This window comes from Polypterus senegalus, chromosome 3 (assembly GCF_016835505.1).
Source record: "Polypterus senegalus isolate Bchr_013 chromosome 3, ASM1683550v1, whole genome shotgun sequence".
NCBI lineage: Eukaryota > Metazoa > Chordata > Cladistia > Polypteriformes > Polypteridae > Polypterus > Polypterus senegalus.
In genome coordinates, this window is record NC_053156.1 from 44,444,200 (window position 1) to 44,464,131 (window position 19,932).

Sequence of the window (19,932 nt, forward strand, 5' to 3'; positions counted from 1 at the left end):
ATTGGCTTTCTTTCTAGTATTAGTTCATTATACATCCATATCTCAGTTCTAATGGACTTCATAATATTGTGATTTCACTATGCTAATCATATTGATTACTGTTTTACTGTGGGCTAGAGAGCAGTTTGAGTGTTTACATATGTTAATGTTATAAGATTTACCAATTTATTGTTATTACATTATAGCTTTGTTGCAACTGGTCTCACCCCAGTTAGTGAAGAGCCATCAGTCACTGTTTAATCCGCTTATCCTTGAACAGGGTCGTGAGGGGGTGCTGAGCCTATCCCAGCTAGCATAGGGCACATGGCAGGAACAATCCCCTGAACGAGTCACCAGTCCATCACAAAGTGAACACACAAACACACACAGACACACCAACCACACATTAAGGCCAGTGTAATATCGCCGATACTCCTAAACCTGCATGTCTTTAGACTGCACCTGAAGGAAACTCACGCAGACACGGGGAGAACAGGCAAACTCCATGCAGTGAAGACCTGGGATGTGAACCCAAGTTTCCTTACTGTGAGACACCACCGTGCTGCCTTTAGTGAAGGGTGGTATACATAAATACATTGTAAACTGAATACTTAAGAAGGTCACCTCTAATCAGAAAGCCATAGAACTGTGATGGGCTGCACATTCATAATAAAGGGGCATAACTTATGAAACTAAGTGCATCTTTTAATCATATTGAATGTTGGTCAGACATGAAAGATCTTATTAGAACAGTAGAACAATAGGACAATTGTGACAAGAACAGGACAGCAAGCTCACCCATCCAACTCACCTAGACTGTCCAAATAACATCAAGTCAAGATCTGAAGGTCCCTGTAGTCCTACTGTCCACCGTGCTTCTTGGTAATTTTCTCCAGATGTAAAGTAAGAATTTCACAGTACCCTGTAGACAAGATTATACTAATAATCTCTCAAGTACTTTACCAATCATTGAAACGCAACTGTGGGAAAATGGAGGCCCCAACTGAGACAGCAATGAAGTGCACTCTGGTAAAATAGTAACACTAGAATGAAATCCAACAGGAAATGTATTTGGCAAGCAGCTAAGCTTGATATCTCTATGTTTAACCCAATTTGAATTTGGAAAAAGAACAATTAAACGTCTTGTTAAGAAAAGGCAGAATTAGTCTCTGATTAGAGGCTCAGATGAAGTAACGCTCCTTAAATGTCCATCCCTAGTAGGCTGTGGTTCGGTTCAGCACCTGTAAGTGACCAGTCACCCTGAGCAATGGGATGGCAGCGGCCTTCACCCAGGCTTGCACTGAATGCCTAGGTCTTGGATCATCATTGATCCTCAGAAGTGCTTATCTCATCTGTCTTTGCAGTCTATTATTTTCTTAACTATTAGCTTTCTTCCTTTGTGTTTCCCCTCAGGCTGTCTTTGCCCTTTTCCCATCTGCCGCTTGAGTGCAGCTTTATTGGTTTGTGAATACAGGCGGTGCATCTTACTCGATGCACATATTATTAACACCATCCCCTTTTTATTCTGTCGTGAGGATGTTTTCTAGGCGCACTCAATTTTTATTTTCATTCCAAATGCTATAATGAAGCCTGTTGCACTCACAGCCCTGTCTCAAGAGAGAAACTGCTGGACTTTCAACCAGTGACTGTGCGCATTTGAGACTTAGGTTTGGAAATTAAATGAATATAAATTCTGTATTTATTGATTTGTGTAATTGTTGTTCATATTTCATGCATTCATTTTGCTGTAAGGGTTTGTTTATAACATGTAGGTGCCTAAGACATACAAATAATGTTTAATGTCTAAAATTTCATACTCACATTTTATTGATACTGTGTTTGTAAACATTTATGTCATTATTTATGTAAACATACAAAATCAAGATACATTATATGTCTATATAAAATATGTATAATTCAACATATTTAATACAATCAGACATTATCCAACCCGCTATATCCTAACACAGGGTCACGGGGGTCTGCTGGAGCCAATCCCAGCCAACACAGGGCGCAAGGCAGGAACAAACCCAGGGCAGGGCGCCAGCCCACCGCATATATATACAAAGTATATATATATATATATATATATATATATATATATATATACACACACACACATATATATATCATTTATATTGTAATAGACAGCCAGGAACCCTGCCCCGCCGGGACGCATGGAGGAAGGAGGGACCGGGAGACGGTCCTTGATCCCTGGGGGACAGTGCTTCCGGTACACCAGGAAGTGCTGACAGACCATGAATGGCATTTCCAGGTGCAAGGGCAGCACTTCCGCCACACTGGGGAGTGCTGCTGGAAGTTCATCATCAGGCGCCTGGAGCACATCTGGGGCGTTATAAAAGGGGCTGCCTCACTACATTCAAGGAGCCGGAGTTGGGTGGAGGAGGACGGAGCTTGCGAGATGGGAGTGGAGGCGGCCCGAAGGACCAAGGACTGAGTACAATCGTGTAAATAGTTTTGTAAATAGTGGAATAAACGTGTGTGTGTTTGGACATTGCGGTGTCGTGTCTGTCTGTGGACAGACTAGTTCTTACAATATATAAATATACTAGCAAAATACCCGTGCTTCGCAGCGGCGAAGTACTGCCTTAAAATTTTTATTAAGAAGAAAAGTAAACCTTTTTAAACTGAGGGAAAATATGCCAATAATTATTTGTTAAGGATCTCTTGTGTGTTCGGCCCTCCGGTTGTAATATGACCAAGCTGTGCACTGAGCTTACTCTTGAGCATGCAACGTACAGTTGGCCATGTGAACAGTAATCTTGTCTCAAATCTCACAGCTTGGATTGCTGCTGTCATAATCGGTTTGAGTTTCATGGTTTGTTTCAATTACGACAGTATTTGTAGGACTTGTGTTGAAGAGACATTCGGCATCTGTCAAGCGCTGTAAGTATACAACTGGTTTCATCGATAACTTCACATCCAGCTTTTGAGAGTTTAAACATTCATATCACATCAAAGTGTCCACTACTGAAATCGTCACCTGTGAATCTAAGATGTTTAAGAGGCATTGGCGGTTGTCGAAAGGTGTAAAATATTTGGCCATTTCGGTACACTTGAAAGCGACAACCAAACAATTCAGCGGCAGCCATCAACTCACATGCAGAACTATAGGTGAAGGGCTTAAGCATTTCACTCTTCTAGTGCTCCTGTGTAGTATAATTATCTCCTGTACCGTCATTAGTCCACACCTTGAACCTGTCCCAGTCATTCAATACATAAGACACAATGTTCCTTCGGATATCAAGAGTGAGCCTGATATGGCTGTGCAATATGTAACACAGAGAATGGAAAAGAGAGGTGCCATCTCTGGGCATGGAAACCACATGGTAAGTGACAGTTCTTTGATCGATGGTGATCACCTCGATAGATATGTTAATGCGGATACAATTGGAACGATAAAGGAAATGGGTACCTGAACGATGTAAAGTAAATCTAAAATACCTACACAATAACATTAATCATAATAAATGAACAAAAAAACAGCGGAGAAGCCATGAATTAAATAAAAAGGCTGTAGTTATCAGCAGGGAGACGTGAATCCCGTGGCGAAGCAAGGAAAGGAATGTAGAGACTGGAGCGACGGACGGCCTTATACAGGCAGGCAGCCAACAACGTGGGAGGCGTTGGGATGGGGGACCCAACGCCTCACACAGTGACTGAGCTGCAGGCTATGGACGTATATATGTACGTAAGTAGGATTCAGTTAGCGTTGGGAAACCGCGTAGCAAATTTCTTGAAGATGGGCCCATAAGTAACAAAGACCGTTGAAAAGTTCAATATGGCGGCCGACAGTGGCATCATACCACCAAAATAAGTACCAAATTTCAGCCTTCTACCTACACAGGAAGTTGGAGAATTAGTGACGTTGGAAAGTTCAATATGGCGGCCGACAGTGGCCTCATATCATCAAAATAAGTACGTACATTGGTTTTGGTTAGCGCAGGGAAGCCGCCTACCAAATTTCGTGAAGATGGGGCCATAAATAAGAAAGTTCAACATGGCGGACGTTGTTGACCGTTATCACCGTTACGTGTAGAATTTCGAAATGAAACCTGCTTAACTTTTGTAAGTAAGCTGTAAGGAATAAGCCTGCCAAATTTCAGCTTTCTATCTACATGGGAAGTTGGAGAATTAGTGATGAGTCAGTGAGTGAGTGAGTGAGTCAGTGAGGGCTTTGCCTTTTATTAGTATAGAACGCCAGACACCAGTTAAAAGTCCAAAAGTTGACTTTATTTCTACAACACAGTGCACAAAGCACCCTCTCCTCCGCTATACGCAAATACAAATCACAATACTAACAATAAACCAATCCTCCACTCCCACAGTCATTTTATACTCTCTGACCCAGAAGTGTTCCCAATCCCCATTCCATGTGATTCTTTATCACTTCCGGGTCAGGTACAAGTCCTTTTCTTCAGCCCGGAAGTAGTTCACTTCTGTCATCGCTCCTCCTATGACGCAATTCCGGCTTATAGGGCACAATTGACTCTTTGGTCCTCCCTGCAGCTCCCTCTTGCGGCCCCTGTGGTATCCAGCAGGGCTGTGTATAAAAACTACATTGTCCATGATTCCCTGCTGGTCTTCGGGGCACCTCCATACTGCAGGGAGGGCTCCATCTGGCGGCCTGGGGGTATTGGTCGGGATGACAAGCCAGCCAAAGACCACTATATATATATATATATATATATATGTTTGGATGTTGTCGTAGGATGAAGTGCCGTCCACTGAGTTTGGAGGCAGTTACTGGAACCTGAGCAGATAAAATATTTCTGTACACCTCACAATTAATTGTGTGACTGCCGTCAGTAGTTCCATCATCAATGAAAAGACATGTGCCAGCACCTGTGGCAGCCATACATGCCCAAGCCAAAACACCCCCCACCATGTTTAACAGAGGAGGTGGTGTGCTTTGGATCTTGGGCAATTCCTTTTTGTCTCCACACTTTGCTCTTGCCATCACTCTGATGCAGGTTCATTTTTGTCTCATCTGTCCACAAGATTTTTTTCCAGAATTCTGCAGGCTTTTTTAAATACTTTTTTCACAAACTGTAATCTCGACATCCTGTTTTTGTGGCTAACTAGTGGTTTGCCTCCTGCAGTGTGGCCTCTGGATTTCAGTTCAGATAGTCGTCTCTGACACATACACATCTGTCTCCTGAAGAAAGTTTCTGATCTGTAAAATGGACATTTGGGGCTTTACTATGGTGAGGATTCTTCTGTCATCAGCAATGGTGGTCTTCCTTGGCCTACCAGCCCCTTTGTGATTACTGAGCTCACCAGTGCGTTCTTTCTACTTAATGACATTCGTTACACTTGACTTAGTTAATCCTCGGGTTTAATCGATGACTCTAATGGTTTTATTCTTGATTTTCAGCCTCATAATGGCTTCTTTGACTTTCATTAGCACAGGTCTGGTCCTCATGTTGAACATTGGTGACTTCAGACTCTGAGTGTAGTAGGTAGGTAGAAGCACGCCAAGGTATCTTATGCCTGCACTAATGAAGCAAAGAAACACATCTGAGTCACCACAAACACCGGCGACACCAATTGTCCCAAACATTGTGGTGCACTAAAATGGGGGGACCTTGTATAAAAAGTGTTATAATTTCTACAGTACATGGTGTGACTGAAATATATGCAAATCCCCTTAGATGAAAGTCTGCAATGTGCACTTTAATCTCGTCTGAAGTGTTCGATTTTAAACTGCGGAGCAGCGGGGGAAATCAAGGAATAAGGTGTCTTTGCCCCAAACATTATGGAGGGCACTGTATATACTGTACATGTACTAAATTGAAGCACAGGCACATTAAGTGAGTCCCTCGGCTGCCTGACAGCATGTCACAAGATAGGACAGAATGTCAGCCACTAGGCCTTGCTCTCTGGATTACGTACGTATTTAAACCTGTTTCCTGCAGTGTGAAGCTGTGGGAGGCACCCAGGCAAGTGCAAGCTGGCAAGTTTTAGGATTAAGTAAGACATGTGTCCAGGAAGGGAGCAACACTCTGACCTGCTGAGAAAGTGGTCTTTGCACACACCACCCCCCTAACTACCTCAACCACCGTTGGTAGCCGCTTAGCAGGCGTAGCCCCCTGTGGTCTCGGAACATTTCCTGTCATCTGCTTTAGCCCGTCATCCTGCCAACGGATTAACCAGGAGTGACAAAGGCTCCTGCAGAGCTTGGAAATCTTGTTACACATTTATGTGTGGGCAAAATTGATAATGACACTTAAAGCCCCCCCAACACCAGGCCAAGTGGAGAGGTCAGAGACGCGTCATCTGTGATGCTGCATAGTAGGCCCGCTGCTGCTTCAGTGCTTCATATTGCCCCATTTATCAAAGCCTGCATTGAGCACCAGGTTCCTGATGCTCATTCCTCAATTGATCTCCGCTTGCCTATCTACTTGAGGCCATAAAGCATCTTTGCATTCAAAAGTGATGACAATATAAACAACTCAGTAATAGCTTGTATTGATTTCATTTTAAAAATTGGTACTCCACCAGCTTGTGATCAAATAGTTCAGTTCTGTGACTAAACCAGCTGTAGATTGAATGATACAGTGCCATTATGAAATAGCAAAGAGCCGTTCCATGTTATGCCTTTCTAGACTGCCTGTTTTTTTTTTCATTTCTGGAGTTTTTAAGTCTCTTTGTTTCGTTTTCATTTGATTCTTTCTTTTTTCAAATCGTTTCCTCCCTGACTATTCTGAGAACAGGCATTTCAGTGATTAAAGAGCGCAGTTGGTGTATGGCCACAGCTATAGCCCTGGTGAGCTTGTCCTCCATTGCTCTCAAGACTTACAGTTGAGCCTTCAAGTTCCTGTGTGGTCACAAGTCACATCAATTTTGACTCCTTCAAAGAGGGTATCTACACAGGTCAGTGGGCAAAAGAGTGAAATCAGTAAGCCCCCCCATTTAAAATTCTTAACTGGACTGTGTCAAGTCCCTCCTGCTGGGTCATCAAGAGAATTCTGTGTGACCAGTTATCCATTTTGGTTTTTTTCATGAACCTTTCAGTGTGTTCTACTGACATAAGACCACAAAGCTATCACGTTCCTAGTTCATATCCTTGACTGGGAAGAGTCAACTTCTGCTGCAGTCTCAGTGGACCACCAGGTAGCTCTTCTGTGATCTGGAGCCACACCACGTCCTCTCCATTAATCTTTAAAAATGAGTTGACAACAGATTTGAATGTTTGAGTTGTGCTGCACGTCATTGTGTTGTTTCCTTCACTTTCACAGGACAGTAGGAGGCCTGATTCTATTTTACCAAGAAATGGCCATGAAACTTGGAAGATCAATGTGCCGGTTGAAGAATAAAAAGTGAGCTGTCAGGGACTGATGTAGCCAGACAGGCGAAGGAGAGTGGCCTAGCAGAATGATCTGTGTCCAGCCAGCAACCTAAACTCTCTATCTGATTAAATAATAAAATGCACTTTACTGCGCTTCATTGCTGCTGATGTTTCTGTACACCAGCTTGACACTTGCTGGAGGCATGAAGATAGATTTGCATTTTGTAGCTCATTTAAGATGAGCACCTGTACCGGACACTAAATCCACGTGGGATTTCAGCCGCAGGGTTTAAAGGCTGACATTCTCCCCATAATCTGACTTTTCTCCAGCAGTATCTGTATTTATATTTTCTATTTAACCCATCCCTTTTCATAGTAACTCAAAACTTCCACCTGTGGGAGATGGGGGGCACAAATCATCCATTCATGTATTTAATGAGCCCACTCCCACTTCTCAGTGTTTGGGAGAGTCTGGCAACATGAAGCGCAAAGTAGGAACGAACCCAAGATGTGAAGCCAGCCCAGTGCACGTACAGTTACTTATACAAAACAGAGGATCTAAGAAACAGGCGTCAGGTCCGGTCGTGAAGTTGACTGTACAAGTGGCTGTGGAGTATTTTTGTGATGTGAGGAGAGACATTCATCATGCAAGTGCTAATGGTCCTGCGCCTGTAATTGTGCATGATGGCTGAGGTCTTTAATAAGGCTGTTAGCCTTCCTATGGAGGGAGCTGTGTGCCAGTGATATACCGAGATTATTGTGAGTAAAAAGTGCCAAAAGATGATAACATGAGCCAAGAAATGTTGCTGACATCAGAAAAGAGTGTGCTACCAAAACTGAAATGCTAAACCCAAAACAAAAGTCAAAACTGCAGTGTTAAGGCCTACTTGGATTTGAAGCTACAAAGAATTGACAGTGTATCCCATGAGGGGTAGCAAATGTAGTGAATGCTGCCCAATTTCTAGTGTCTCCATTGCTGTGATGTAAGAAACACAATCCAAACAGTCATGCGCTGTTACTCACAGTTGGGTAAATACAGAAAAGACATAAAAAAAATTCAGTTTGTCAAACTGAGTTTCAAATCAGTAGTCATGAACATGAAAAACAAGACAAAATGAAATGCACATCTGGAACACATTAATTATCCCGATATACTGACTCGATTTCCTCCTGTAGTGCTCTGCAGGCCTAAGCTGGTGCCACACCAGTTGTAACATAGCCACTGAGTACAGACACTGCTGTCCACTAGTAGACGGTGCTGAGGAGAGATGGAGACATCCAGGCTTTTCCCAGACATTTGTGGGAGTAAAGACACTTGTAAGCTTCCTCGGTGGTCACACAGGGGTCGCAGCTCTCTTTAATATAAATAAACAATCTGGACAAGAATATAACTAGTAAGTTGGTTACGTTTGCAGATGATGCCAAACTAGGTGGAATGGCAGATAATGTACAATCAGCTAAATTGTTATAAAAAACCTTGACAATATACAGGCTTGAGCAGATTTATGGCAGATGAAATTTAATTTAAGTAAATATGAACTATTACATGTAGGAAGTAAAAAGATTAGATTTGAACACACGAGAGGTGGTCTGAAACGTGAAAGAAAACCTGTTGAGAAGGACCTAGGAGTCAAAGTGGACTTATCTCTGTCTGCATCCAGTGTACAGATGTGATCAAGAAAGCTAAAAGAAAGTTATATAGCACAATGTATGGGATACAAGTCAAGGGAAGTTATGCTTAAGTTATATAACACACTAGTGAGGCCTCCTCTGGAGTACTTTGTGTAATTTTTGTGTCCAGGCTACAAAAAGGACATAGAAGCACTACAGAAAGTCCAGAGGAGGTTATACATCATGTTGTGTTGAGTACAAGTCAAGGGAGGGTATATTTAAGTTATAGGCCACTTATGAGGTGTCATCTGGAGTACTGTAGGCAGTTTGGGCCTTCATATTTCAAAAAAGACATAGCAGCACTGGAGAAAGTCCAGACGTGATAGCTGAGATGTGTGGAGCCTATTTGAGTTCATCAATGATGTCACATCAAGAAATTTGAAGCTCCTCACCCTCTCAACAGAATCTCCTCTGATGTCGATGGCAATGTGGTGTATCTTCTCCTTCCTCAGTTTTATGGCCTGCTGTCCTCTCCCCACTGTGCCAGAAGGCAAATCTCATCTCTGTCAGTCATATTATAATTATTGGTGATCAGGCCAATGATAGTAGTGCGTCACCACCAGAGGTGGGTAGTAACGAGTTACATTTACTCCGTTACATTTACTTGAGTAACTTTTTAAAAAAATTGTACTTCTACGAGTAGTTTTACTGCACCATACTTTTTACTTTTACTTGAGTACATTTCTGGAGAAGAAACGCTACTCTTACTCAGCTTACATTGGGCAACACTCGACTCATTACTTTTTTCCATTTACACATTATATACTCTATATTGTAGTGAGAGAGAAGTCGCCAGTGGATCTACCAATCTCACTAATCAGACGTAGCAACAATAATCATATGACTCCGTATCGCCAATCAGACGTAGCAACAATAATCACATGATTCTGTTTCACCAAATAGACGTAGAAACAATAATCACATGACTCTGTTTCACTAATCAGACATAGCCATGCAGTCACATGACCACACACAAACTTCCTGCGTCTGCAGCATGTGACAGGCTTTTTAGTCATGCAGGGCTCCTGATCACTGCTAAACAGTCACAGCTTCACTGCAGGAACCTTGAGAGCCAACTCCTGCTGAAGCTTAACCATCACTTCACTGAATGAACAACAAGCACGTTTTAACCAAACATGCACGGAGACAGACAGTCAAGATAAAGTGAGACTTCTTGTACGTGCAGAAGCTGCTTTGTTCTAATGATATTTTCTATCAGCTGAGCTATTTGGAGGGCAAGTGAATATCCAGTATCATACTGTCAGTGTAGAGGATATCATGTCGCAGTAAGTAGTTTGCACTGTTCAAACATACATGTTACCTACTGTAGGTATCGGCTTCAAAAGCTTTGTTGTGAAAAACTGAAATGTGGAACTTTGTGTTATTTGTGCATCTTTATTTTGTAAAGATGTTATTTTTACTCATTTTTTATTTTGTTATTTGGAAATAGCAGAATTTGCACATTATTTTATATTTTTGTCTGTCTTATTACATTTCTAAAAAATAAATCATTTATTATGATCAAAGTTACTCGGTACTTAAATATTCTTTTCACCAAATACTTTTTTACTCTTACTTGAGTAATTTTTTGGATGACTACTTTTTACTTCTACTTGAGTAATATTATTTTGAAGTAACGCTACTCTTATTTGAGTAAACTTTTTGGCTATTCTACCCACCTCTGGCCACCATCAAATTTCATGTTGGAGTTGAAGCTGGGCTTGGTCGTATTCCTCATTCGCATAGATGAACAACGAATAGAGCAGAGACTCAGGAGACTACCTGTAGAGTTACAGTGTCGAGGATCAGTATGGAGGAAGCTTGTTTCTGTGATAAGAGAGGAAACTGTAGTCCCAGGAATTAACCAATGCATACACGGGCAGAGCGGATATTACACTGAGGTCCCAAGAGCTGTACGGCTTCACTTTATCTTTCAAGAAACCCTTAAACTATTTTTTCTGCATCCCATAATCTTGCTTATATTCTCACTCACTCATTCATTCACTCACTCACATACATTCCATCCCATTTCAGCAACAGCCTGCATCTCCTCCAGGGAAATTTCTACTTGTTATTAAGCCAGCAGGGAGAGATAATCCCTCTAATCTTCTGTTTCAAATAGCTTGTCATCTACCTTGTTATTACCTGGTGCTTTATATTTCATTTTTGTTCTCTATGTAAACTTTTTGGTAATGTTGATTGCTGTGAAAGGAGCTATACAGCATAGTTCCAGGGCACACTCACGCATACACCCACCGTAACAGAATCCATGCCAATTTAGAGTCAACCTAGAAACAAATCTTTGGACTGTGGGAAGAAACTGCAATCCCAATAGGAAACCCACACATAAACACAGTTAAAGGAAAAAGCAAAAGAATAATTAAAGAAAGAAAAAAACAACAGAAAGTTGCAAGCAACTTTGCTGAGGGGGTCATGCATCTTATGAAATCATGAATAATGTATTATCATTACAGCTGACAGGATTATAACACATAGAATGAGAAACTAGTCAAGCTAGCAAAGTAACATCGGTGTAATGCCTGCCAATAGGATTTGAAGCAAAAAGTCATTGTGAGAGATCTCACACAACTGCGGAAAGCTGATCTCCCAGAAATGTTGAGTTCCTTTACAGCTCACTGTAAATATAAGATGTTGACTGCTGCTTTTGTCTCATGTTTGATGTGTCTTCTGTTAATTGCCTTTCTTCAGCAACTACATGTGTGCAGGAGATGGGCCATTTTACTAGGAGAGGACAACATCTGCGTAGCTGCTCCTTTGTGCAAGGGGGAACATTAGGAACACTGCAGAAGCCTCACAAAATGACCTCCTACTAGTGACCTACTGGTGTGCATGTTTCTGATCAAACCCATGACTCTATGAGAGTGGCATGATGTTAAACTGGCATTTTATCCAGGATTGTTTTCAGCCTGGTGCCCTGTGCTGTCTGGAGTGACCTAGGCTCTCCAGGCATCCCAGGGTTGTTGTTTAACTGACTGGTGGCTTAGGAGGATCCAGGCTTGGAAGACAAAATACCTATGAGTGACCTATTTGGTTCATCTCCCTTAAAGTGAAAGGGTTTTGTATACCGTGTTGCATTTTATTCCACGGTATGTGTCACAGAGCTATCATGATGCCCACAGTATACCAGTTTGTTAACTTTTACAAATAATGTGGCAGATGGAAAAATGTACAGTTTGACAAGGTGAAATACAAAAATAAAAAGTGAGATAGGAAAGGTGTGGTTGGATGGAAAAAGTGTAACTTAGGATCAAGAGAAACAAAGATAAGTGTGTAAAGAGGTGGAAAGAAATACCTGAAGGATAATATACAGTATGTACTGTAATATAAATAAGGACTAAGCTTATTGTATTTTATAACTGGATGGAGTGCCTGTCAGTTAAGTTTAATTAGTCTGTTAAAGATGTGATACTTTAATATTTCTCCTGTTCATAACTGCCAATGACTGTAATTTTTGAGAACACAGTGAGCCCTTGCCATTAAGTGGCAATATGTCCTATTTGACACAAAAGAGTGTGCTCTGCATCCAGGAGTGAGTGTAAGCTGGCAATTGTCCAGCTGACAAAAGTTGTTCCACTAACAGTGCAGCCTCAAAACCAAAGCAGCAACAAAATAACCACAACAGCTATACAAGCCAATCACGGCATACAAATCCACAGTAAGACGCTGCTGGGAGGCGCACGATAAAATTTGACAGAGATGAGCAGAGCAGTTAGCCAAGGTGCTCTTGGTGCTCCAGCTGTTGTCTTCTCCAGATGCTGTTGGAGTGAGCAGAAGTTTGGAGAGTTATGGAGGAGAAATTGGTGGAAGGTTATGGAGGAAATCGTTTCAAAAGCCCCAGGGTTGACCAGGTCAGTAGTTGTGTTGCTTCAGCATGCCTGGGGTTCTGTGTTGATGCAGTTCTAACACTTTTTAACTTTAAAATAATTGTTTTGTAACAATAATCAGAGTTTAACTAGGTGCTTCACCTCTCATGCTAGAAAAGCCCTAGGAACAAAACTTTCTCAGCTTTTCTCCTTGCATCCAAGGAAACACTTTCTTACAGACTGATATAGCACAATAGTTAAAGCAAAAGACATAATGAATACAAAAATAATATAATAATAATACATAGAAATAAAATATGCATGGTACAAAAAAAGAGTATTTCAAAAGCAAGCTGTATGAGAGCAAAACCTGTAGAGTATACAGACTACAGTGACACATTTAATATAAACATTAAAATGATAAACTTTCAATTTACCTTTGGAACAAATAAAGTATATATGATTACCTAGTGCCTTATCTATCTGTCTATTTATGATTTTATATATTACGTATCAGTGTATAAAAAAGGAGATAGGGCTGATTCAAGTAAATATAAGTCAGTAAGCATAATGTGCATCCCAGCTAAATTAATGAAAGAAATTATTAAGGAAAAGATTGAGCAGCACATGTCCAGAAGAGGGCTTTAGCAAGTACTCAACATGAGTTCAGATGGGCAATGTCATATTTTACTAATAAGTTGGAATTCTATGAGGAAGCAGCCAAAGAATACAATCAGATGGGTGATATTATTTATCTTGATTTTCAGAAGGCGTTGGGTCAGGTAACACATGAGACATTAGTGATCAAACTAAAAGAAGTGTGAATTCAGTGCATGCTATGTAGTTGGGTACAAAATCTGTTCAAATACAGGAGACAAAGGGTAATGGTATGAGGAACTTTCTCAGGATTTGGTGATGTTAAAAGTGCGGGAGACACGGCTCTTTTTAATATACTTAAACAATCTGGACAAGAATATAACTAGTAGGTTGGTTAAGTGTGCAGATGATCCAAACTAGGTGGCATGGCAGATAATGTAGAATCAGCTAAATTGTTATAAAGGACCTGGACAATATACAGGCTTGAGCAGATTTGTAGCAGATGTGCTCTGCCCAGGGATTTGTTCCTGCCTTGCGTCCTGTATTGGCTGGGATTGGCCCCAGCAGACCCTTATGACCCTGTGTTAGGATATAGAGGGTTGGATAATGACTGACTGACTGACTGACTGAAATGTAATGTAAGTAAATATGAAGTATTACATGTAGGAAGTAAAAAGGTTAGATTTGAACACACAACAGGAGAAGGAGAGGGAGAAACTTGAAAGAAAACCTAATGAGAAGGACCTAGGAGTCAAAGTGGACAGATGTGATCAAGAAAGCTAATAGGATGTTATATAGCACAATGTGTGGAATACAAGTCAAGGGAAGTTATGCTTGAGTTATATAACGAACTGGCAAGGTCTCATCTGGAGTACTGTGTGCAGTTATGGTCTCCAGGCTACAAAAAAGACATAGCAGCATTACAGAAACTCCAGTGGAGGTTATATATCACGAGGTGTTGAGTACAATTCAAGGGAGGCTATATTTAAGTTATACACCACACTAATGAGGTCTTATCTGGAGTACTGTGGGCAGTTTGACATAGAAGCACTGGAGAAAGTCAACAAGAGAACAACTCGGCTGATTCCAGGACTAAGAGTTAGGAGCTATGAGGAGAGATTAAGGGAGTTGAACCATTTAGTTTAAGAAAACCAAGATTAAGAGGGGATATGACTGAAGTGTTTAAAATTATGGAAGACATTAGTAAAGTGGATCCCAGCTGTTACTTTAAAATAATTCTGCAACAAGAATACAGCGACACAACTGGAAACTTGTTAAGGGCAGATGACATACAAATATAAGAAAGCTCTTCTTTACACAAGTAACCATAAACACATGGAAAAAACGACTAAGTAGTGTGGTGGAGAGCAGGATTTTATTGACCTTCAGATCTCAACTTGATGTTATTTAGGGCAAACTAGGGGAATAGGATGGATGAGCTTATTGGTCTGAATGGCCTGCTCATGTCACAATTTTCTAATGTTCTAATGTAATGTTCTAATATGGTGCCTTATCTATCTAGATAAGATTAGATAGACTTTATTAATCCCAAGGAGGAATTCAGATGCATACTGTAGCAGAAACATAAGAACAAGAATAAGTACTCGTAGGACAAATAATAACCAATCAATCAATCGATCAATTGATGTCTAAATAAATAGATGTATATTGTTCAGATATGTCAAAATGGTATTTTAAATAAACTTGATGAGTGCCCAGGGAGGAAGCACTGAAATGCCTGACAGCAAGGATTATCTATCTATCTATCTATCTATCTATCTATCTATCTATCTATCTATCTATCTATTATATAGTGCCATTCATATCTATCTATCTATCTATCTATCTATCTATCTATCTATCTATCTATCTATATATATAGTGCCTTTCATGTCTATCTATCTGGTTGCCTACCTGTTGTTTATCTCCTCATCAGGAGATTACCATTATGTGACTGAAAATGTGGTAGAAAAGTAATCACTTTATTATTTGTTATGGTGGCCACAGTAAATTAATTGCATGCAAGTAAGATAAAACAAAATGCCAACTAAAGAGAGACACAGACCCTGGCAGGGATGACATATGTTGTATGGTCAGATTAAGAAAAAGGAAATGTCAAGAGAAAGAAAGCTGAAGGAAGCAGAAGGAATTAATATGACAAGTGGGAGAGGATTATGGGCAGGAGAACGTTGGTATGGCTGGTAATAAAAGAACAAGTCCTCCACCTGTGGGACAAGGGGACAAAACCTGTTTAATTATACACAGAAGAACTGCAAATAATTTGTTTTACCTTTATTTATTTATTTATTTATTAATGTTTATTTGTTTGTTCCATAAAACAATTTTAGGGCATCTTGGTCACTTATCATTTTTCATGCTGCAATAGTTGCAACATTAGCATTGCCCTTAATGTTATAAACGCTCTTCCCAGTTAACATTATACTTGAAAAGAAATTTTGCTGATTGTAAACAGTTTAAAAAAGAAGATCAAAGGCTTACTGCTCACCAGTACACATTTATCCTACCTTCATTTGACATTTTCTTTCATTCTCACAATAGGCTTGATGAGGTGCTGTGCTTTACCTTCAAGACAAAAAACACAAACTAAATCACCAAAGTGAATTACAATACTTTTGTTAATTCCAGATAACTCACCCACACTGGAAGCCATCAAACATTGTTAATTCGTTACTTCTTACATTTCAAAATATAATGCAGTGTGATATTTTGAGTTATTGCAATAATGTGCCAACACTGATTTTTTTGTGTGGAAGGTTAGCAGGGTCTTTTTTTGTTTTTACATGGGTATGTAGAGAAGGTGAATCATTTTAAGTTTCTTATTTTTAAAACTTAAATTAACAAATGTCAATTGAAGTTGAAGGATTTGTAGTGATTGTCGAATTGCCGTTTTTGGTTTACAGTATCTTTATTTAAAATGTGTTTGTTGCCAAACAGTCCTCTCTATTGATACACTTGGGCTCCTTCAGATGAAAATGAGCAGCAATCATTTTGAGGTCAAACTTCTCCCACCCTGCAAGCTGAAATGCACATAGAAAGGTTTAGGTGTCCTGTTGGTAAAGTCCAGAATGCTGTTGTAAAAGAACATACGATTGGTTTGGACATCACTTGTGACGGGCGGCTCAGCCATTACTCAGCCAGGATGGCAGCTGAATGGAAGGACCAGGGGAAAGAGCATCTGCGAGACACTAGAGGGCAACCCTCCAGGGCGGCTGTGGCACCACAGATTCCTGCAGGGCATGCTGGGAGTTGAAGTTTGGTACAGCCCTTGCTGGATTCTGTGGGGGCTACTAGGGGGAGCTGCAGAGCCCTACAGTGGACTTTCACCACACCTGGGAGTGATTCCAGTTAACGGTGATGAGCCACCTGCAGCACTCCCAGGGACTGAATAAAAGGAGTCGCCTCACTCCATTCGAGGAGCCAGAGTTGGGAGGAGGTGGATGAAGCTTGCCAGGAGAGGCAGAGAGAAAGAAAAGAAAGGAAAAGGACTGTCCTTTGGTCTTATGGACATTGTGCTCTTGTGGGGAGTGAAGAACGCACTTCCCCACCTGTAAATAAAAGTGTGCTGTATGGAGAAATTTGTGTCCTGCCTGTCTGTGTCGGGTTAGGGCTGCTGTATGTGCCCCGTTGGTCCACGCACTCCATAAGTGACATTCAGTGCACACGACGCTGAGACGCTGCAACTTGTTAAGTGGTTAACTATGTTGAAAGAGTAATGAGCTCCAACGTTTTAATAATGAATTCATGAATTTAGGGGTTTGATCTTTGCTGATTAAGGTGAAAAGCAGGATGGGCCAAGGTGGTTGTCAAGGGCACCTTCTATTAGCTGATTTTGCTTGTTTATTATGTTTTTTTGTTGCTATTCTTACTTCAGTGTGGTGGCACTTCTCTGTAGACCCCAGATCACAACAATGACCTGTCAGTGTAGAGCAACACTGTGCTTTGTAGTTGGGCAGAAAGCATTGGCTATTTTCAGAATTCAAGGGACACCATGTGCTGAGATATGATGCACTAAGATAGTTTCACCTGGGCTAGGCTGTAGGAATCCCACACCTGACACCATAAGAGTAATTTCCAGATTTTTTTCAAATCTAATTGAACAATTTTTAAAATTGTTTTATTAAAGATAACGCCTCACTATTCATTGATTCCAAATCCAAGGATTTGCTTTTCTGCTATTATAAAAATGTAACCCGTTTTGAAACACCCGTAGTCTCACCTATTTACAGATAAGGTCTTCACAGGGGGCAAAGAGACGGGGCAGTGACAGACTTCAGGGGGTTGTATTCCCAGCTATGCGTAGCAGAAGGAAAATTCCAAGAGGCCTATCGTGCATAAGCTGCTTATGGGATTGAGCAATAACTGGTCTGTGATGCCCTTAGACATCCGGGGCTGCACACTGAATGGATCAATGTGTGTAAACCTGGTGCCAGGACGCGTGGGTAAGCTCTTGGGGACTAGAGATTTTGATTGTTTCCTCCAAATGAGGGATTCCAGGTAAGTGCAGGTCGTAAGCTCACACTGATTATCTTTGTACACACCATCCTTCGCTACTGCCCACCGGATGGTTTAGTGAGGTCCTCAGGGCAGACCCACTGCAGTTGATCGTGGCCTCTTGTGGAGCGACTACAAGACAATTGAAACTGATATTAGAGGAAGTAAAAGTCATAACGAGGATTCCGTAGATGAACTTCTGGAAGAATCATTGCCCAGCCCAAAGGGGGACATCTGCCTGACCCTGAGAAGTGTCTCATTTTTTCCCCATAGGATCAACACTTCAGTGTCTGCTTTTTTTTTTTAATAAAAACTGACTGTGATCTGTAAACCAGATGAGGAGAGGTAGTAGGGATTGGAGTTTTGGTTTAAACTGTGTAGTAAAAGGCTAATGACTCGAGAGTAAAAAGAGCATAACAGCCCAGCTACACCAGAGTCTCCTGGCCTTTTTCTTCTATGGCCACCCTCCTGGTGCCTCTTCCTACCTTTTCATTCCAAACTTACAATCTTCCTGTAATTTCAGTGGTTCAGTTTGGTGACTGATAAACGTCGCATGCTGGCCACTGCTCTTTTTGCCTCATCACTCATGATTATTCTTTCCATAATGCTGGTTCCAAATGAGTGGCTCCTCAGGTTTTGTAAGCCCAGCTATACTGGGAGACTGAAGTGTTTTGTGTTTAACAATACTATGCCAGTCTAGGGTGTGCCAGTAGAATCAATATGTGAAGTTGGGCGGGCGAGATTTATTAAGTCACTGCATGAAGTTACTTTCAGACATGGAGCTCCTTGCAGAACAAAAAAGCTTGCCAAGGACTCCATCTTAAGTCACCCACCCTCTGCTCCTACTCTCAGGGGCTTGACTGGGAACTGCGCCCTCTAAATCGGCTGCGGACATGTGTCCCCTTGAGTTGATCTGTGCCATGCTGCATGTGCTTAGCCGGACCTCATTGTAGTCATCGGAGCGTTGAGACGGTGAGAGGCTTTTCACGAGTAGCTGTGAGTTAGGAGCATGAGCCTGATTCACTCTGTCAGGAGTAGCAGTGGGATAACTGCTGTTTGGCCATGATGTGTGCTAAAAAGGGAGAGCCGAGCTGAGCCGAGCGTCCCCTTAGGAGTTGCCAGTTGCCCAGCCAGACTTCACCATGGGATTGCACACCTGGCTATCTGATGCAGTTTGACAGACTTGCTTTGCTTTTGAGTGTCAGGCATGGCAAGGAGTGCAGTGTGTTCTATTTGATCTATCCATATATCTCTCTATCTATATATACAGTATATCTCTATCTCTCTCTATATATATATATATATATACTTATCTATGTATTTATTGTAGGCAAACTCTCCACCTGTGATTGTTAATACAGACTCAATAGACGCCCCACCATACGTAAGAAATATTTATGTTTTCAAATAATGTATCTGTTAGTCTGTCTGCAGTATTGTGTCACTTAACTGCCTTTTCGTTGTTTATTTGTCCAAACCAATGTATCTGCGTGTTCCTTCAGAAGCTCCTGGTGATGATTTTGTTTGAAAACTGCAGAGCCACAGCAGCCATGAAGTTACGCTCAGTGAAACTAAAAGTGCTGGTGGAAATTGCCACCTTTTGCACTGAGGGGACTCTGAAGGAACTTCCCCCGTGTCTCTGTATCCCTTCTGATCTTGGGCAGGACCCTCTAGTCTGCCCGTAGAGAGCATCGCAGTGTCCTTGTAGTGAGTAGCGTAGTAATAATTGCAATAGACTGACTTTATGGTGATGCACCCTCCAAAGTAACGGCAGGAAAATGCCAAAAGAAAAAGCTGATAAAGTGAAGATATGAAAATGTGTGGTCAGACCATCATTATTTTATACAGCATCGTTCAAATTAACATAAACGTGAAGATGGAAAATCTAAATGCATTGTGTTACCTTATATACTACCATAGAATCTCAGCAGGAAAAAATAACATGCATTGTCAATCAGTATTTATTTCATTTTGCACCCCTTTAAAGGTGGCTGTGTCAGGAAAAATGTATTACATTTAAATGTAAAAAAAAAAATA

The 19,932-nt window shown here is 41.1% G+C and overlaps 1 protein-coding gene across 6 annotated transcripts in view; it reads left to right on the forward strand.

The window, feature by feature from the left end:
* The window catches only part of LOC120525084 (disks large homolog 4), a 593,143-nt gene that overhangs the window by 511,240 nt on the left and 61,971 nt on the right, over positions 1-19,932 (forward strand). For 3 of the 6 annotated variants that reach the window (XM_039747069.1, XM_039747066.1, XM_039747071.1), the window contains one exon: positions 19,226-19,279. The exons of the other annotated variants lie outside the window; for them this stretch is intronic. In XM_039747069.1, the coding sequence (XP_039603003.1) occupies positions 19,226-19,279 (54 nt within the window). The remainder of the gene's footprint in view (positions 1-19,225; positions 19,280-19,932) is intronic. 6 annotated transcript variants of the gene reach the window in all.